This window comes from Lottia gigantea (assembly GCF_000327385.1).
Source record: "Lottia gigantea unplaced genomic scaffold LOTGIsca_18, whole genome shotgun sequence".
NCBI classification, from domain to species: domain Eukaryota; kingdom Metazoa; phylum Mollusca; class Gastropoda; family Lottiidae; genus Lottia; species Lottia gigantea.
The window spans coordinates 1449461-1471293 of NW_008708301.1; the positions used below are offsets into that span (position 1 = coordinate 1449461).

The 21833-nt window shown below is 33.3% G+C and overlaps 3 protein-coding genes across 3 annotated transcripts; 1 reads left to right on the forward strand and 2 right to left on the reverse strand.

Moving 5' to 3' along the window:
* Positions 1 to 20: 20 nt before the first annotated feature.
* On the forward strand, positions 21 to 5986 carry LOTGIDRAFT_92511 (hypothetical protein; the record flags this gene model as incomplete). The annotated part of the gene is made up of 8 exons (XM_009052094.1): positions 21 to 164; positions 1198 to 1383; positions 1581 to 1755; positions 2275 to 2414; positions 3143 to 3270; positions 3490 to 3969; positions 4372 to 4584; positions 5821 to 5986. Coding segments are annotated over 8 exons (1632 nt in total), but the record flags the coding sequence as incomplete, so codon positions are not given.
* Positions 5987 to 6651: 665 nt separating this feature from the next.
* On the reverse strand, positions 6652 to 9045 carry LOTGIDRAFT_231207 (hypothetical protein). Its single transcript, XM_009052225.1, has 4 exons — positions 8853 to 9045; positions 8296 to 8404; positions 7800 to 7934; positions 6652 to 7351 (listed from the first exon to the last, which is right to left on the reverse strand). The coding sequence occupies exons 1-4, from the start codon at positions 8919 to 8921 to the stop codon at positions 7311 to 7313; spliced, it is 354 nt and encodes a 117-aa protein (XP_009050473.1). The 5' UTR covers positions 8922 to 9045; the 3' UTR covers positions 6652 to 7310.
* A 10488-nt stretch (positions 9046 to 19533) lies between these two features.
* On the reverse strand, positions 19534 to 20751 carry LOTGIDRAFT_158793 (hypothetical protein; the record flags this gene model as incomplete). The annotated part of the gene is made up of 1 exon (XM_009052226.1): positions 19534 to 20751. The coding sequence occupies one exon, from the start codon at positions 20749 to 20751 to the stop codon at positions 19534 to 19536; it is 1218 nt and encodes a 405-aa protein (XP_009050474.1).
* Positions 20752 to 21833: the final 1082 nt, after the last annotated feature.

The following is a 21833-nucleotide window of genomic DNA, read 5'->3' on the forward strand; positions in this document are numbered from 1 at the left end:
AAGAAAGGGTTGATATAAAACACTTTTCTGAGGATTTATTGTTATCAATATTTACTTCTTTATCAATCAGTGATATTGTTAATGTTTCTTTGACATGTAAACAATGGTGGAGAGTTTCTCAAGATGATTTACTGTGGAAAGACTTCTTTTTACGCGATTTTCAGGTGTGTATGAAGGTTTAGACATCTCTAATTGAAATGTATCAGTAGGTCTAGATACAATTATAAGTCCCAAAAGTCATCCAATTAATTAGGTATGAAAAAAGGACTAATTTCTTCAAAAAAACAAACTTGATAGGCTACTGGTGTGTGTCATGAAAATTTCTCTACCTTTTCATCCCAAATATGCAAGTTGTATATATATACAGTCAAGTAACCTAATTTCGTGGAAACCTATTATTCGTGGATTAATAATTTACATGAGCGACCTTGCGCGACCTCCGCATTAGTTTGTTTTAATAAAAATGGGTTTTCTCTACAATGTCAGCTAGTAGAATGAATCCAGTAGTTTCAAGCAAGGTCAAATGTATTAATGTATACTTTGACAAATACAAAATGGCGGTTTTCACTTATTACCAAACGTCACCATTTTTTATTGGCCGAATTTCCTTATAATCCCAAGCGGTAATCCAAATTCCAAGTGTCGTCTGCTAGAATATATTCCAACGAATGAAGTCATGTGATCAACTAGTGGATTCCGTGTCAGCAGAAAATTTCTATGGAACACAAAGTGGACCATATTCTCATGTTGTTTCAGTGACTTTTAGCAATAAATCACGCTACGTATCTTATTTTGTCAGTCACTCTTTTTTTTTAAATCGTGGTTCTTTGAAGGAATTGTCACTAGTTATAATGAATTGATATTAAAGATAAATACTAAGAAAAGTTAATTATACCACTGGGTATCCATACAAGGTGTTTTTCTCGTCTTATTTATAGACCAAACATTGTACACGAAAATAGGTGACGCATTCTGCCGCAGTTGCCGAGTTGGTTGCTCATGAAATACGGGTCAAAGTGAAGGATTCATAAAGAAAATTGAAATAAACCAATTTTAATTATTTTGTAGAATATCTGAGGAAACACCTAAGACATAAAAAGAAAATTTTGTTTTTTTAACTTTGACGTAATTCGGTGTTGAATCCTTATATCCACGAAAATAGGTTTCACCACTGTATACTTATATTTTTGTTTATAGTTAAAGAAAGGAACTTGTATTGCTGGTGGAAAGACTAAATGGAAAGATGAATATAAAAGACTAAAATATCACACACCATGTATAGAAAGTCAAGAATTAAAATATCATAAAGATCAGGTTTTACATGTTTGCTTTTCAAATAATGGAGAACTATTTGCTACTTCTTCAAAAGATGGAACTTGTAAGGTATGGTATTTTAATACATTGTACCAATATACTGCCCATTTAGGTATATTTTTAATAACAAGGTTGTTCTAAAGCTTGACATTTTCCTTTCATAAAATAACTACCAACAACTACCTAGTTTGCGATATAAGCATCCGCTTGAAGCTAACGTTAACTTGCCATCTACCTATCTTTCATGAAATTGTAATTACTTGTAGGTTTGGACATCTAGTCATCCTTGTCAGTTAGTATTTGAGTATGATATGAAAAAGTTTCATTGGAAATATACCCAGTTTTCCCAATTCAACAAATCTGATACACTCCTATTGGTATCAGGAGTTCATTTTGGAGAGGGAAGTACTTCAGGTGAAATAGCTGTGTTTAGTATTGTAGGTAGGTATTGTTATATGTCAAGGGTAACTAAAATGTATATTGCTTTAGCCAATAGCATAAGGGTGGTTGAAAGGTAACAAGTTACTGTTCAATGGACGACATAATTTCCTCAACAAATTTTATCTGTGGAACACTATCTAAAAAAACTAATCACCTCATGCATTTGATCTAATATTCAGCTGATAATTTATATCTCACACAAACTAGTGATAACCTGTAACCTAGGTTAAAGTATCATGTCACTAATATGTCATAGAATATACCTAAGAAGTTTTAATGTTTATTTTTTTTTACTTAAGCAATTAAGATATATAAAAAAAAAATTATATTGTTCTATAGTTAATATGAAGTGACAGATTAATATGTTACGTTATCTATTATTCTGAAAGTAATAACTATATCTTAATCATAAGTCTCTTATTAATGTTTTCTTATAATATTCATTTAACAAATTTTGTGTTTGTTTAATTTGCTCTTTTTGTTGTCATTTTAGTTTGAGTAATTTTTATATTTTTCCAGATAATTTTGAATTACAATCTCGAATGATAAATAAACCATATGATATATTTGGTACATGGTATAATGATACACATTTATTATCTGGTAGTTTATATTGGACTGGTCAACTTAATTCTTGTTCAGCATTATGGCTTAATATGGTAATGGTAAGATATTTCTCTCTAGATGTTCAAAGAATATTGTGACTGTCATGTAAGATAGGATAAAACACTCTTTGGTTACTGCTGTATTCACATAAATATCAACTGCATAATATTTAATGCTTAAATCATATTTTCTTGATAGGCTATATATTTACATTTGTACTATCACTCCCTTCAATAAACCAGTTAGCCAAACCCGCGTTTATTTTCCAATAACTGTAGTTTGTCACATGACAATAAGGCATATGAATAAATCGAAAACAAAAACAAGGATTGATCCAAGTTTTTTACCTAGAGTTGGAAAGTGATTTTGAAAGGATTTCTAACAAGTATTTTAAATCAAGCCATAGTAAACAGAAACCAATGTAAATATAAGGAATGAATGTGGATCTTGTTATCGTTATGGGAAAATAAACGCTGGTTTATCATGTGACGAGACGTACATGACACGCTTCGCTAAACCAGCGTTTATTTCCCCATAACGATAACAAGATCCACATTCATTCCTTAACTTTACTCCTTTTTATTGTCAACACTATTGATTTCATGCTTCTAGAAAAAAGTGAACATTTTTGTATCTGAAAGTCTATTACAGTCAGGTGCTATTTGAGTCGTTTGATCAATTGACAAAAGTGATTCAACATAAGATAAAAATCATAGCTGAAATTTTCAGATAATTAGATCCATATGCCAAGAATATAACTTCATAATATTTTATCTTTCAGGCTTCTCAAGCAATAGAAACAGAAAATGAGTCAGTTGTTATGAGATTATTTAAATTTCACAATGAGAATGCCAGTTCTATACGTACTATAATGATAGCCAATTGTTACAGTGATTATCAGCGCTTCTTGTTACGACGTCGTATGAAAACATTAAAACATATTGAGAAATGTTACAATTGTAATGAAAAATACCAAGAATTTTTACCAAGTTTTGATGATCTAGATTTACATAATAATGAGGACAATGTCAATTTTATAGTTGGTAATGAAGGTTATAATCATTCAGATTTTGATGACGAAGAAATTCGACATGTTCCACTATATAATACAATGGCGTCTGACCATAGTCGAATTTCACACAATGGAAGTGTTGAGAGAACATTTGAGAATAAAGGTGGTGATGATGGTTCAACAGCTTGTGCAAGTGGAAGCTCTACAAGTCAGATCTCTGAATCGTGTTTAAAACATTTAGAACTAGATGATTTAAACAATGACTTATCTTTGGATGACCCTGTCACAACAGCTACACTATCTTGTGATAATTTTAATGTTGAAGATGCTATTTTAAGTGACTCAGATCAGTATTTGTGTGATAAATTGTTAATTTTTACTCTGGGATCAGCCGCGTATACACCTCATCAAATAGGGTTGAAACGAATCAAATGTCTAGAACTAGAGAATACAAACTCTAAACGTGATAATCGGGGAAATATATTACCTAATGTAGCTAACAACACTCAAGGTCGAGATAGAACCTATGATAAAGTGGACAAAATACTGGAAATGGATGGACATATTATTGGTATGAGTTTATCACCAGACAATAGGTAAGAACTCTCTTTTTACTGAGATTATTTCTTTCGTACTCGGTTTAGCTCATATTTACATATATTGGGTGGACCAGAAAAAATGAAAACAAATTTCAAGATTTTTCATTAGGTATCAAGCTAAAATCATAATATTTTAACCTCTCAATAATACACATACGAGATATCTATTTACAAAAAATTAACTTCATAGGTTGAAACAATTGGAAATGGCAGTATTTTAGATTACTTGTGAGAGAGTTACAGCTCTGTCACATTAATCTACAGGTCTGAGGTTAGCTTGAAGCATAGATTGGGATCCTTTATTTCAATGTTGTTTCCCCCGTTAGTGATGCAGCTATGAGGTCTTTCAACATTTTGTAAAATGAACAAACTTGTCTTTTGTGTCATCGTTTTTTGTAGATTCCTCTATGTCAATTGTCGCCCATGGCCAAAAAACTACAAAATAGACAACCCACTTCAACCACCACCATTAGCACAAGAAATTGATATACATGTCATAGATCTGTATTTGATGCAAGAAGTTGGTACAATGTTAAAATCTCATAAAGCTTATACAGCTAATGATGAATGTTTCTTTATATTTCTTAATGTCAGTGAAGAATATGTGGCAAGGTTTGTTACTGTTTTTATATTCATAATCATATGCTGTTCCCTTTGTTTGAGATAAATTTTGTTGAAAAATAAATATGTACCGGTATGTAATGAAAGTTGATATTTGTATATATATACAAACAAATTATTATACATATTATGTCTATTAGTAAATGAACTGTTTATAAATTTGATTAAGGTTAAAGAAAATTTGACAGATTCACCCATATCCGTCCGTCGGTCCATCCACACTCTAAAAGACGCAATTCTTGACCGATTTTGACAAAACTTGGTGTGAGTATTCATAATCACCCAAGGATGAACCCTATTGAAAATCAGAAGAATCGTAAAATATTTAGTATGAGTTATTGCCCTTGTTCGTTAAAACGCATTCAATTTCTAGCTCGTAAACACTGTAGAAGGCACAATTCTTGATGGATTTTGACGAAACTTGGTATGAGTGTTCGTAATCACCCAGGGATGAACTCTATTGAAAATCAGAAGAATCAAAAAATATTTAGTATGAGTTATTGCCCTTGTTCTTGAAAACGGGTTCATTTTTAGCTCGTAAACGCTCTATAAGGCACAATTCTCGATGGATTTTGACAAACCTGGTTTGAGTGTTCATAATCATCCAAGGATGAACCCTATTAAAAATCAGAAAAATCGAAAAATATTTAGTATGAGTTATTGCCCTTGTTCTTGAAAACACGTTAAATTTTTAGCCCATAAACTCTCTAAGAGTTATTGCCCTTGATCTTGAAAACGCATTTAATTTATAGCTCGTAAACACTCCAGAAGGCACAGTTCTTGACGAAACTTGGCATGAGTGATTGTTATCACCAAAGGACAAACTCTATTGAAAATCAGAAAAATATTTAGTATGAGTTATTGCCCTTGTTCTTGAAAATGCGTTCTATTTTTAGCACTTAAACACTCCAGAAGGCCCAATTCTTGACAGATTTTGATGAAACAGGGTAATATTATTCAGTATCGCCTCAAAAAGTTCAAATGAAGTGTATGTCTGAAGGTTGAATATATCATACTGGTAATTGTTACTGTACTGCCAAATCTTTTTATTCAAAATCAAAGCTGCCAATGGGTGTATATTACCTTGCCTGGCAAGCTATCTTTTATCTGGATATGAAAAGTGTGACATCATATATACAATGTGCCCTCAATGTTCTCCAAGTTTGAGATTTAACCTTAACTTGTAATATATGAAATCATAGTTTCAATAATTCTGTTATATTACAGTGGAGCTGAAGATAAACATGGTTATATGTGGGATAGACATTATGGTATGTGTCTACAGAAATTTCAGCATAATGATGTGGTGAATTCTGTGGCGTTCAACCCTATAAATTCTGAAATGTTAGTGACTGTTAGTGATGATTATTCTATTAAAGTCTGGAGGTCTAAGAAATGGAACACTGAGGAAGACTAGGACTTGAATACTGTATTATACTGATGGCTGATAAATTATTTGTAGGTTAGGTAGATCAGAGCTGACAGGACCTGTTGAAAATGTGTAATATGATATATTAAGCCAGTTGTGTAGAATTGAATGACAAAATACATGTATGCAATTATGAAGATTTTATAAAGACTACATTGAATATGTCTAGGTTGTGCTCATGTTCATTTAGACAAAGTTATAATGAAAATTTAACCTAAAACCGCTGCCTGTATGTAAAAAGTCAGTGGCTCTTTTTAGACAAATATCCATTGGATTTATAATGAAATGAAAACCATTGTCCTGACTAAGTTGGCACAAACTTTTGCACATTTAAAATAAAAATTCTGTGGTGTTTTATTATTATTGTTATCTATTGAAGTGAAAAGGATTATTTTGCTGTAAAATTGCATTTGTTTAAGTGGTTAATATTAAAGAGTCAATCTGATAATATGGACTGATATGTTTATGGCTATGGCTCAGTGGCATATATAGAGTGAACCCTAAACATGCAGCAAACAGTACATCAATATTATGTGCTTAGTTTTGTTGGGAAGGACGATGGTTATCTTTTTATACAATGCTTTACTTAGAACCCGCAGTTTTCATACAATAAATACAATAAGGTAAATAAAATAAACACAGACAAAATGTATTTAGTCCTCTTTGAACATATTTTTACAGAAAAGCTTATTCAGGGTAGAGGAATGGAGAATACACAAATAAGAATCTGTATCTCCTCAATGTCAAAGGTATTTTTGTCAAGATATTCTCATGAAAGATAACCAAATATATATAATGCTGGACCATTATCAGTGGAACCTTCGAATTTTTCATTCATATACCCTTTACAGTAGGCATATCTTCAGGAAATGATAAATCCATGCTAGAAAGGCATCTTGGCCTAATTTCGTACCCTAATAAAGTGATTATTATTATTATTATTACATCAATAATATTCAAAAAGCAATGTAACATCATTACAGTAAATGTTTCGCGACAAATATTGTTTATAAAGCCTTATGAAATTACGTACAGATAAATAAATACCATAATGAAAGCTATTTACACATAATAAAAACAATTACTAGTAATAAAAACAATAGCACAGAACTTTACAATGATGTCTAATATCTAAACTGTAATAACATTTAAATACAGTTTTTCTGATTAGGAATAATACCATAATGACATCAGGACTGATGTTCTGATCAATAAGTACAATATCACTATAATTTAATAATATGAAAGACAATAATTTCACAATATAGTTTATAATTATAATGAATAATCAGCTTGCTACCATTCCATCATTACCGCCTCCTGATGCTCCTAAAATTCACAAGTTTAAAACATTATAAGATACATAGTATAGATAATTTATTGAGTATTTGTTTTATCTGACATCCTCAGCTGATGTCATTTAAAGGAGTCAAAATGTTGTAGTGTAGCCACCAAGGACACTGGAAGTTCAGAGCTCATGAGAATCGCTATATTTTAAGTAGCTTCCAATGCCCAATTCCTGAAACTCAATTAATTAGTCTGATAATAGTTTCAGATTTTGAACAGATAAGCCTTGGGAAAAGCTAGTAAAGTTATGACATGTTACAATTAAAATGACAAGCTAACTTTAAGCACACAAATAAATCCAGTACTACATGTATTGAAAGTTTCAAAATAAACCTGTATTTTCATAATTTTGATATCAGATGTGCCACTTATATATTTTATAAATGATCTTCCAGTAATCATTTGAACTCAAAAAGTTTCCTCTACTTACCTTCTCCATGATCATGATCATCATGACTCTGGTAACATTTCTTTTTATGACCTTGACAATTGTGTGTACAATCATCATCTTCATCTTCAGAAGATGATTCACCAAATAACTTGGGTTTTTCATAGATACAACAACCTGTAATTAATAACATTATAAGGATTTAATTGTTCTTTTATTGACCTTTATTTATAGGCAACAGCTTAACTTAAACATATTTTATTAAATTTAAATGAAGATATTTTGATTATAGAAATTATAATTCTATCATAATTGTATTGTAAGAATGTGTCCAGCTTTTCTTGATACAACAGCTGTCATGTTGACTCATGTTTCCTGCAAAAAGAATTTGAGTCTTCAATTGAAGAAGAATTCTCTTTGATAAATAGTCTTTCATTGAATATAACTCAGTCAACAAACTGTGCCATATTCATACATCCGTCATCAATGGCTTGGTAACATGTTGTTGAATTTTCACGATGAACATAGCTATACTTACATTTTGATTTCTTTTTATTCATGTGTTCATTATCAACAGTACTATTTGTCCATTTCACTTTTTTGTCAGGTTTTGGTTTATGTAATCTTAAATGTAAAACTTCATGATTCTGAAATTGAAAGTAAAAAAAAATATATAATTAGTAGGCATATATTAAAGAATTGGAAATATATTTGAAAACATATTTCTCTGTCTTGATAAATCACATCAAAAAGAAGATTGCAGAAGTCAATGTCTGAGCTTATTCCCCGACCTAAAAGAAATTCAACATGTCTCAGATTTAGTCCAGCTGTGGCCTATGTTTTTTGGTTTTTTAGGGCTATATCTTCTACCATCTAGTATTTGACAAGTCTCAAACATAATATTTCAGACATATTCCCTTTTGTAAAAAATACATTTCAAAATAATTATCTTTCATTCCAAATATTCGTATGTAATTAAACTCTAAGAACAACTATTAATAATCAACTTAATACCGTACATTCATAAATCATAGGCAACATGAGACTCAAACTATCAAAAGAGTAAGAATAAGACACCCTTTTCTACAAACTTACACTTTCTTCTTGTTTTTCAACAGTTTCTGTAACTGAACCTTCTTGCTGAGCATCACTAGCACTTGCCATTCCTTCAATCAGTACGTTCAAATTAATCTATATTAATCCTTAATGGTATAAAATAGATATAGGATTATAAAAAGGCATCAGTTTTCTTAATCCAGAAAATATATCAAGAGTTGTCTTTCCTTACTATTTTCTGCGAAGTTATTTGTAGACTCAATCATCAGGCTTTTTAATAAAAAAAATTACGTGCATTTGTAGGATAAATTAATATAGATTATATCAACATCATATTCCATTAATGCTAATAATAACATCTCTTACTTCAATCTAGCATATTATTACACCATTATAATTCTTGTCAATGTAGTCGTGTGGCACTGGCAATTTATCATCAAACGATATACACAAAATGGGAGCTAACTCCGATTAAAGTAGTTCTGAGTCTGACCACGCTTAATTTCTATTATACAAATTTAATCTAAAAATTTTGGATGATCTCAAAGTTTGGTGTTATAAACACCATTAACCCCAAGTGAGAGTTCGAACCTCTGGATTATTAAAATTTGTCCATAATGATCCAAAAACTCTGGTCTAAAGGTCTAAAACTCTGACGTAAATAGGTCTAAAACTCTGGCGTGTCTACCCGGAACAAGTAGCCTATAGGTGGCTCCAAGTTTACCTTTAGATTATTAAGAATTTAGAATGTGTCGCACTGTGCGCAAAGCAGTGACAGCGGCACTTTTAATCTAGATATCGTGGAACCGTATTCTATGCCCTTTCAAAATATATTTGAGAATTTTGTACCGATGGTCGTAATTTTTTCCCAAAATTAATTGTAAATTATGATTAAAAGCTAATTAAGAGACAGCTAATATATGGACCTCCGGTATGACTAGGACCAAAAACGACTTTCAGGACGTCATCTACGACAGCGGCCTCAGAGACATGGCGACAGCCCGGGACGGCGCTGGTTGGAGACCGGGCCCATCCGTTGCAGAAGGAAGTGGGGTGGAGATGTCGCTGTGGTGTTGCTGTGAAAAGAAAGGCCTGAGTGTGCACCGGGCTGAACTTAGTTTACATTCAACTAGCATACAGATTCTATCGAATCTGGTCGAATCGTCTCAGCATACACATTCGCGGCAAATCGACACCATATGAAATCTGAATCTGAATCTGAAACTTAAATATTGTTAAAATAACTTAAACAAATTTATGACAAATACACATAAGAATTCTTCCAATTTCACAAATACCTATATGTCTAAATCTTATTCTTTGTACTGTGGCCCATTTAAAATATAATTTTATTTTATGGAAGCTAGCTGAAAATTACCAAAGTTAAACACGAATTAAAAGGCTTAGCCGTCATACGAACTTTTTGAAATTCATACCATACTATCTCACACTTGTCATTATTCGAAATATCAAATCACCAAATAGCTGTCTCCCACTGAGTGTTCGTAATCACCCAAGGATAAACCCTATTGAAAATCAGCGAAATCGAAAAATATTTAGTATGAATTATTGCCCTTGTTCTTGAAAACGCGTTCAATTTTTAGCTCGTAAACACTCTAGAAGGCACAATTCTTGACAGATTTTGACGAAACTTGGTATGAGTGTTCGTTATCACCCAAGGATAGACCCTATTGAAAATCAGCGAAATCGAAAAATATTAAGTATGAATTATTGCCCTTGTTCTTGAAAACGCGTTCAATTTTTAGCTCGTAAACACTCTAGAAGGCATAATTCTTGAAGGATTTTAACGAAACTTGGTATGAGTGTTCGTAATCACCCAAGGATAAACCCTATTGAAAATCAGCGAAATCGAAAAATATTAAGTATGAATTATTGCCCTTGTTCTTGAAAACGCATTCAATTTTTAGCCCATAAACACTCTAGAAGGCACAATTCTTGAAGGATTTTAACGAAACTTGGTATGAGTGTTCGTAATCACCCAAGGATAAACCCTATTGAAAATCAGCGAAATCAAAAAATATTTAGTATGAATTATTGCCCTTGTCATTGAAAACGCGTTCAATTTTTAGCTCGTAAACTCTCTAGACGGCACAATTCTTGAAGGATTTTAACGGAACTTGTTATGAGTGTTCGTAATCACCCAAGAATAAACCCTATTGAAAATCAGCGAAATCAAAAAATATTTAGTATGAATTATTGCCCTTGTTCTTGAAAACACGTTCAATTTTTAGCTCGTAATCACTCTACAGGGCACAATTCTTGATGGATTTTAACGAAACTTCGTATGAGTGTTTGTAATCACCCAAGGATAAACCCTATTGAAAATCAGCGAAATCGAAAAATATTTAGTATGAATTATTGCCCTTGTTCTTGCAAACCGTTCAATTTTTAGCTCATAAACACTCTAGAAGGCACAATTCTTGACAGATTTTGACGAAACTTGGTATGAGCGTTCGTATTCACCCAAGGATAAACCCTATAGAAAAATCAGGGAAATCGAAAAATATGTAGTATGAATTATTGCCCTTGTTCTTGAAAACGCGTTCAATTTTTAGCTCGTAAACACTCTAGGAGGCACAATTCTTGACAGACTCTACAAGTCACAATTTTTTTGCTCATAATCACAATTTACAATAGATGTCATTATTTTCCTGAGAAACTATTTTGGTTAACAAATAAGAAATAATTTCATCATTTAACATGTCCCTAACCAGCCACCATACATGTACAGCATCATAAGATACTATAAATAGACCAAGTGGAAAATCCAAGACAGATATCCAATCATAGCTTAGTCATGTGACATCGCAAGATGCAGCAGTTTATCTGATTTAATTTTATAAATGTCATTCAAGAGAAAAGGTTTGCTTAATCATTTCATTTTCACTAATTGTGCTGATACAAAAATGAAATCAAACATGGGTCATTGGGGAAAGGTTTTGTTTCTTGGAAGATTGAATTGAGTTGCTGGATAAGTAGGCTACTATAGGAATATAATCTGCAAATACACAATTCATGACAGACTTATTGAAATCACCCAAGGATAAATCTGATCAAAAATCTTGTAAAACACGAAATTTTATTCTACAAATCAGAAGTCTAAAACAAATTTGACAACTTGATGAAATTGATCACAATCAAAACTAAACCTTTTGAAATATAAAATACAAGTTATTGCCGTTATTCTTACAAATGTGTTTGATTTTTAACTTGTGATGGCACAGTTTGTGATGGATTTGGGTACAAGTGGAATATTTCCTGGTGTCTATGTTTGCTATTTTCTAACAAATATTCAATTTCAAACAAAGCTATCAGTGGGCGTATATTACCTTGCCTGGCAAGCTATCTTCACTTATTATTGTAGGTAGATCAATTCATGGCCTAGTTAGAGCAACCAGAAAACACCGGCAGAGCTTTAAAAGTTATGTAAGTTATATTTTATTCTCGTGCATCATCCTATGTAGCAGGTAACCCCCTTGACCAAGGGAGTTGGTGTCATTTTCTCTTCCGCTCATATACCTGGTAAACTTGCCTAGTAATCACCAAGACATAATGTGGTCGTATTTTGTCATTGCCCCTGTCTGATGGTCCGCCCACAATTTTGTTGTGAACACAATAGAGGCTACAGTATATGATTTTAATGAAATTTGGTGTGAGCATTTATATTGAGATCTTGGTCAAGTTCGAATTTGAAGATTTTTTCGATCAGCCCTTGACTTGCGAAAAACATAAGAGAGACTACAGTTTTGATCAGATTTTGGTGTGATATATATTAATGAGGTCTTGTTCAAGTTTGAAATTGACTATTTTTATTTTTTTTGTATATTGTCGTCACCTATGTTCGTCCGTCGGTCCGTCTGTCCACAATTGGCTTGTGAACGCGATAGAGACTACAGTTTTTACCTGATTCGAATTAATTTTGGTGTCTTCATTTATATTAATGAGATCTTGGTCAAATTCGATAATCATGATTTTTCGTTGAACGGTTTTTCAGTTATTGCCCTTGACTTAGCCAAAACACGTCAAAATTGGCTTGTGAATGCGATAGAGAGTACAGTTTACATCTGATTTGAATGAAATTTGAGGTGATCATTTATATTCATAAGATCTTGGACAAGTTCGAATTTCACGATCTGTCGATGAACGGTTTTTGAGTTATTGCCCTTGACTTATAAAAAATGCATCAAAATTTGGTGGTGAACACAATAGAGACTACAGTTTTTATCCAATTTCAATGAAATTTGGTGTGAATATTTATAATGATGAGATCTTGGACAAGTTCGAATTTGGCTATCTTTCGATGAACAGTTTTTGAGTTATTGCCCTTGACTGCTGAATTCGAGACAACATCTGTAGGCCATATGCTGCATGTGTAGAAATGCCATATTTTGCTAATCATAGACACATTTGTCGCACAGCTACATTCCAAGGGGTAAAATGTTTGTTGGACATGAGTGGAAATAGAAGGACAGGGCCACTCTTTCTGGGAGTATGACACATTTTTCGACACAGCCATGCCTGATTGGCTTTTGATGGATAGTCACTTTTGTTGTGCATAAACCACAGTTGTTGAATTTTTCACATAAGTGTTAATTTTAGAAAATCTCCCTTTCACAGTAGGAATAAATTGGGTATTGCCATTTGCTAAATTGGATGGTCGGTCAGTGTGGCACTCTGGAAGTGGTCATGCAGTAGGTGAGGGGACCACTTTGCTGCATGATTCTCGAAGGTGGTGTCATGTGTCCTACGGCAAATATTAGAAATGGAATATATTTGACATTATTCATTTTGTCAATACCTTGAAAGGGTTCAAATTTGATGAAAACATGACATGGTTGCTGAATTCGAGACATCTGTAGGCCATATGCTGCATCTGTAGAAATGCCATATTTTGCTAATCATAGGAATATTTGTCGCACAGCTACATTCCATGGGGTACCATGTTTGTTGGACATTATTGGAAATAGAAGGACAGGGCCACTCTGACACATTTTTCGACACAGCCATGTTACACAGCAAATTTGCTTTATAAACCATGGTTGATACAACTTTCTTTACTGTGTAGATGGGCGTTAAATATGTTAACCCCTATTGGTACAGACTGACACAAGGGTCACACTTGTCTATATGTTTTGCATAATAAATCATTAGAATCATAGTTTCTTTGTCTAATTTGACAATTTGACCTTAACATGTATTTTAGGTAATGCTGCACATCAAGGTTTATGACCCTCATTTAAGATCCTCAAAATCTTGATGCATGGAAGTAAAGGTGGGTTTATTCGAATCATCTGTCACCCTCTAGCAGTTTTGAATACTCAGTGCTATCGAAAAAAGAGCAGGCTAAAGCCGCTGTCCTGACAAATTTCCCTCATTGTACCCTGCATGGCGTTGCCTGTCTTAAGTAGCCCAGATGGTGCAGAAAAGTAGGACGTAAAACCCCATTCATTTAGTAAAATTGTGCTAATCATTGAATTATTTACATGTCTCAAATTACAAACAATCGGTAAGATTATGATTATAAGGCTGAAAACATTGGTTGGAAAAACGCTCATATTATAATGAAAACCTTGTCTGTCCGTTCGCATTTTTATCCAATCTTGATGAAACTCGATATATGGATGTATATATTGATGAGATCTCAGTTAATTTCGAAATCGGTGATAATCAGATGAAAGTTTTCAGAGTCATTGCCGTTGTGTGTACAATGATGGGACTTTGTTCATGATTGAATTTGATTATAATTTAGATGAACTGTTTTTGAAGTTTTGCCTTGACTTTAAAATATTTTAAAGATTATTTGAAAATTCATTATAAAGTCACAAACGACTTAGTTAACATTTCTGACAGCTGGTAGTTGGCGTATGTTACCATCCTGGCAAGCTATCTTTGTACTTGCGACAGTTATGATCGGTTTTGGATGATTTAATTGATAAGATTGTTGTACTTCATACTTGTATACATGTATTTGTTTTGCAGGTATTGGATACATTGCTGCCAGAGAAATAGCTCGTATGGGAGGTCATGTTATTATTGCTTGTAGAATATGCCGTAAGATTATTGATTTAATTTAAACTTTCAAATTCGTACATAAATGAAATAAAGATGACCACGTAAACACCCATATCTATACTGCTATTTGAAGCGGGTTTGATTTAGTCTTTTGTTTAGACCAGTGGCGGAGCCAAAGGGGGGCATGGGGGCAGAGGGTACAGCCGCCCCCCTCGCAGCCCCAAAAGCAAGTTTTTCGGGCAAAAATCTCATAAATAGGTTAGAGATTCGGACGTAAACCTAGCTCAGCCACTGGTTCAGACGACTTAGGTTAAGGCATTTTAACTATTAACCGTTTTTCGAGCCCGGGCTTTTAGTCGTCTAAACGCGACCAGTTGAACTTAAGCTGTAGGATATTTTGACCTCCTATAGACCACCTTACGGATAGAGCGTGTCTGGTTGTTCGCGCATAAAATTGCATTGCATTGTGGGATAGTAAGCGTTCTTAGAGTTCCGCCATAATGTAAACAGAAATGGAGTAGAATAATGAGCGGTGTTGAAGTGAGATGAATTGGGCGTTTTTCTTGAAGACCGGGGAACCCCATACGCCAGTAGAAATAAGGAAGATAGACATGTGCTAGCATCTATTGCAAAGAGCAGAAATATTCCGCTTAAAACTCCTGTTGACGATGATAGAAGAAAGAAAGAGTAAATTTATTTTGGAAGATAGTTTGATTATGCTTCCTGATCATGTAAAAATATTAGCTGGGTGGGAGAAAAACTACATACATTTTCCTAATACATCATTCTCAGATGTAGAAGATTATATAAAACTGTGTAAGTATTTATTACTATAGTAGGCCAACTGATATCAGACTCTAGAGACTGAGCCTAATTTCACAACCTTAAACAGATAGATTTTATTATTATTTAAAGGTAAAAGTGTTCTTCTACTGTTCCTTCTGTATCCAGTATTATTATTTGATTATTATATTTGTATCATGATTCTATTCATTCTAGTCACAATTATTTATGTTTAAAACAAAATGTATGAACTGGCAATTAACAAAACGTGTGTTGCTCCAAAGAGCACTCATGTGAGTTACAAGATGCCTAAAGTAATTGACAGTGTTTTGACTACCTGATTAACATGACTGGGGTATTAAGCAATCAATCACTTCGGTAGATTGATTCACCTCGTATAAATAGGTCCCGCCTCGCCTTGTCTTGTGTGCAAACATATCAATAAAGAACAAAGCAGGTGTGTCTAGTTTACACTCATGCAAGTTCGTGATTTGTTTCCTCAATAAACTACTCTAAGATGTATTATACATGTATATGTATAAACTGAATTAATTTTACAGGTGCTGAGATCCATAATGTCCCGAAAATTTTTAAAATGACACTATTAAACAAATTGCAGGCTCAGATCAGTCTTATTTGAAATATTCAAATAATGGACAAGTCTCGACAAGAATCATCAGTATTATGCTCAAGTACAAATCCAGATACATGCTACACATACTCAATATTCTGATTTTGTTGTAAAAACAATTGCAATAGATGACAATATTTTTATTCAAAGAATTGCCTATGATGATAGGTTTGCCACGAACGTTGTAAATAAATGCAAAGTCTTTTTCTCACCATACTATTTCACACTAGTCCTCATTCTAAATATCAAATCACTAAGTTGCTGACTCCCATACTTTTTGTATGGAGGCCCATTAAAGACATACACTAATCGACATACATATGGCCTATGTAGAATAATACTCAGAGTTTACGGACAATTTCGAGGCTTGGCCATAATAGTAACTTATTCCAATTCATATTATACAATCTCACACTAGTCCTCATTCGAAATATCAAATCACCAAGTTGCTGTCTCCCTTACTTTTAGTACGGAAGATCATTAAATACATACACCAATCAACATATATATAACCTATATGAGAATATATCCAGAGTTTAAGGACAATTTGCGAGTCTTAGCCGTCATAGGAACATTTTGAAATCCATACCATACTATCTCATACTAGTCCTCATTCGAAATATCAAAGTTTTTGTCTTGCTTACTTTTTGTACGGAGGCCTATTAAAGACATGTAAATATAACTGATTGTTAATTTAGAATAAAACATTATTGGCATTAATAGCTGTCAGTAGTATCATTACAGGTTTATAATTATTGGCATTAATAGCTGTCCATAATAGCATAATGATTATCTCCCTTTAATTAATTAATCAAGGAAATGAGTTCAAATTTATTCTTTTAAAATTAACTAGTAATTAGATTGTCATTTTATGTATATAGTAGGTGATATTTTATATTTTACATTAAAATTTATAATAGTTTGATAATTTTCATTATCCTCAACCTATCAGGTAACAGGTTGATGAGTGGAGAGGGAGGTCCTCATAAAACTATAATGTTATAACCTACATCCTTTTTGGAAGTAAGTACAATATGATTTCATAGTGTCCAGTTTTTTTTAAGTAAATTAGTAAGATATAAATTATTGTAAAATTATTATATTTAATGCATGTTCTGAATATTGAATGTAATAGCTATTGTTTACATTATCATTTCCATTCTTTTGCTTAAAATGCGTTTTCTTTTAATTTGTTCTATAGAACATTTTCCAACACACGTATTTGTACCATATTATCAAATAGTTATTTGTAATTGGAAATTTGAGATGAAAGTTGTTAACTTGAATAGTCTTATTTCGCACGTTAAAGACATTCACAAATCGATTTATATATAACCTATATGAGAATAGTACTCAGAGTTTACGGGAAATTTGTGAGGCTTAACTTTACGAAGTTGCTGTCTTGCTTACTTTTTGTACGGAGGCCCATTAAAGACATACACTAATCGACATATATGGCTTATGTAGAATAATACTCAGAGTTTACGGGCAATTTGCGAGGCTTAGCCGTCTTAGAAACCTTGTTGAAATTCATACCATAGTATCTCACACTAGTCCTCATTCGAAATATCAAATCACCAAGTTGATAAATAGCATTATCTTTCAGATTTGGTACGATGATGAGAGACCTAAAGGCGGAAGGCGAATTCTAAAAATACCGGTAGTCGTTTTGTGAAGTGCCAAACTCTAGCGGATGAGTATAACCGGTAGTAGTCTACTTTCAATTTTAGTAGCTCAAAATTTTCATGGTCATCATATAATGAATTTTTTAGGATACATTGAGAATTGGTCAGGCTTTCATTCAACATTTTGGAAAGCTTTCAACGAGATTTCTGGAAAAAGTTATAGAAGGTTGAATTTCGTGTTTAAACATGGGAAGAGATGGCAAATGAATTAGTGGAGCGAGTCCATATGGACTTTTGACTATATATAGACATTCCATATGCTACCGCGTTAACACGTGTTTGATTCTACAAATAGTGAGTGTCGGACCCGAGCTTGTAACTAGGTCAAATAATACGTCACACGAGCCTCAACTCTAGAAAATATTACAGTTCGGTTGTAACTCGAGTGACTCGAGTCTAACACAGGCTCCAATCGAAGTCACCTATGTGTTTGCAAAATTGAAAGATTTTTTATGTGTATTTGTCATATCGGGTCGATTTGCCGCGAATGTGTATGCTGAGACGATTCGACTTGAATCTGTATGCTAGTTGAAAGTGTATCCCGGTCAAGTGTGCATGTTTTATGACCGCAATGCATACAACCTCCGTTTCCTCAACACGTGCACTATCCGTTCTCTATACATTGCATCTGTAATACTTCCGTGATAATAATAGTGTGAAGAAGAAGGTGAGTACAGGGTCATAAATACATGGAGAATATCAAAATCAAGTTGTGAGTTAAGAGTAAGCTTACTCTGCACACAAATAAAATTATTTTGCATCACACATCATTCATAAATCAACAGCATGTCCTTCCTAGCCGAAGTTACTAAAATTCCTTCTCCTTTTAGGTAATCCCCAATCATCATAATCTATTATAAGCTCTATCATTTTTCAGTCGAGGTATCCAATTCTAATTCCAATGAAATATAATTTTCTTGTAAAGTAATAAAAAAAATTATTTTCATACTACCTTTTTGAATTATCTTAACAACTGTTTGATTATCAGTCAACCACTTTATTCTGTGACCTCTAATTGAATTCAAAATAGATTTCAAAACTTTCAACACAGCAGTCAACTCTCTCCATATAGAACTCACAGCAGATTCTTGTCTCGACCACCGGGATTTTTTTAGACAATTATTACCCCTATAACCAAAGGAAGCAGATAAACGTCCAAGAGAAAGAGATGGATTGGAAAATAAAAATTTCTTTTAATTCGAGAATCCATAAACGTGGTCAAGATTTTAAGAATGCCACAAATTACAGCCATATTGTAAAAAAAAAACATGCATGCATACAACCATGGCACCAATGAACAATTGAAAGCTCAATTAACATCTTCTTACAAAACTCCAGTATATTGTGTCCCAAAAGAAGGTAAGAATGGAAAGGATAACTTTAAGTGCAGTAGGTAACTTTATTATGTTTTGGTATCACAAATTCGTGCCTTCGTAATACAATGTATAGAAAATAAATAATGAACATATCACAAAATTTGTGTATGTATTTTAAATATGTTCAATATAATGTCCAAATCTCTGTGCGTAATGAACATTTCGTGTATAACAAAGAATTCTTGAACTGATCATTTAGAAATCAATGTGATCTATTTTCCAGGCGAAGCTTCCTTATCGACCGTGTCACTCGGTTCAATTTTCTTCTGTCCAAATTTCTTTTTAAAAAGTGATAGAAACTCGCGTCTAAATCTAGGTCCAGTCAAAGAATACAAAAAGAAATGTATTGAGTTGTTGGTATATTGTAACATATTAACGAGAGCCCAGCCTAATTCTAGTTTAGCCTCTGTTCTCGGGTCGGCTGTTTCAATCCAAACTTGAAATCCGATTAGAAATACTGTTATTGGTAACACTAGCAACATAAAAACAAAACTTACTACCAATAACATAATGGTTAAACTTGTCGATCTGTTCTGAGCTTTTCTAGACACATCAACACTAACTTGAGGATGAAAGGAGAATGCAGTATCTCGAACTCTGTTAGCTGGTGTTGATTCAGTGTTTGATGTTACAGTAGCAGTTGAATTAGCTAGTGGTAATACCGACAATCTGTGACCCCGTGAGATACTAAGTGTATGTGATGGAGACTTTGGTTGGTCCCTTTCAATATGTTGTGTTAGTTTTCTAGCAGATAATGATATACGACGTATAATCAGCAAGTTACACACTATCATTACAGTGAATGGAATAAAACAATTTAAACCAAAATCTATCCAGGGCCATACATAATCACGAAAGTATTCACTATGTTTAGCATGGCTACAACGGATACCGCCTTCAAAATATTTCACTGAAATCAAGGCTTGAGTTTCTAAGATGTGGGCGTTAAAGCAGATTAGTATAATTGCTATAATGAGAACAGTCTTTTTGGCTTTGGATAACGAACTCAAAGTCTTCGCCTTAAATGGAGCACATACGATAATACATCTATCTATTGTCACCGCCACAATAATCCAAACACTATATGATAAGGTAAAATATACGAGAAATGTATGGACACGACATGCAAATTCCGATGATTCTCGCAAATTAATTTCATATGAATATTCAAACCATAGTCGTAATAATCCAATGTATAGAACAGACAGATCTACTAGAGCTAGTACTGTCAGAAAGAACATGGTTGGTGATGACCGAAGTCGTTTTCTTACTAGCACAATAAGAGACAAGATATTCCCCACACTTCCAAAAAGTATTAAAATTGGCGAACACAACCTCCATATCCACATAGCAGCTTTATATTCTGTATATTCAGTAAAACTCGAATTGATGACGATCTTGAAGGCTTGTATGTTTCTGTTCCACTCCATATTGGGTTCTCTTTGTTGTGACTAGGGCCTCTATCCTGACCAAATTTCCCTCATTGCACACCTGATGTCGTTTGTCTGACAATTGCAGAAAGAAATGTAGGACGTAACTCCAATTTATTTCATTAATCGTAGAAATGTTCCGAAAATCATTACTATACACATTAGCCAACTGTGACAGCAACTTTCAATTCGTTTTGCTTTTATTAGTCGAGTGAGATTATATAGCCTATAAACATAACATAATCTAAATCTACCACTCGTGAAATAGGCTGTGACATCCATAACTATATGTGTTACTCCGATCAATAAAGGATAAAAATGGACAAACTGTGTCTTATCAGAGAGTGTTATAAAAACGTTTAAGGTTCCAGTGAAGATAATAGAAAATTGAAGGACTACCGTATAAATCATTGCTTAACTTGAATAGTCTGTTAAGAGGCACTTGAAGAACAATTCAATCTGAAGTCTTAATCAACCTTAGTTTTATTAGTATTTTATTTTTACTTGACATTTGTGTAAATACCAATATGCTAGTTATCTGATAAAATAATCCCAGAACTAGTTCACGTGTCAAGGTAACAGGCTTTCTTTATAATAGGTCTATTTTCTGGAATGATAATCCTGTAATTGCAGGATTAAATCAGTTGCGATATCAGTTTTGAGGGTCTCCATCGTTGAGCTGCCTTTTACGGAAATGATTTAAAAACAATTTACAGAAGATAAACCTGACTTTCAGCTTTTCAAGACATTGCACTAGAAGCTTTATTTACTTGACAATTCAAATATTGTGACTTCAACAAATTCCATGCTGTGGTGGTTATACGAGAAGGCAAAATGATATCGGGATGTTTCGCCAAGTAAAGTATTGTTTCGTTCTCAATTATCGAGAGTTCATGAAGCACACATCAGTGGCGGTGCCAGCCTCGTCAGACTGTGGGTGCAAACAAGAGACAGGCTAACAAAATCGGCGGACGACTGTAGAGACTGAAATTCAAAATTAAGCAATCCTGTGGAGGCGTCATAGTCGCAAGCCTCTCATGGAGTGTCTGAAAGGGTTCTCCCACAAAAAAAATCCGAAAACT

Coding starts and splice junctions, on each gene's coding strand:
- LOTGIDRAFT_231207 (XM_009052225.1), bottom strand. CDS start 8,921: ATGGCAAGTGCTAGTGATGCTCAGCAAGAAGGTTCAGTTACAGAAACT. Junction 8,405..8,852: donor TTGAAAAACAAGAAGAAAGT/GTAAGTTTGTAG, acceptor TTTCAATTTCAG/AATCATGAAGTTTTACATTT. Junction 7,935..8,295: donor GAATAAAAAGAAATCAAAAT/GTAAGTATAGCT, acceptor TATTAATTACAG/GTTGTTGTATCTATGAAAAA.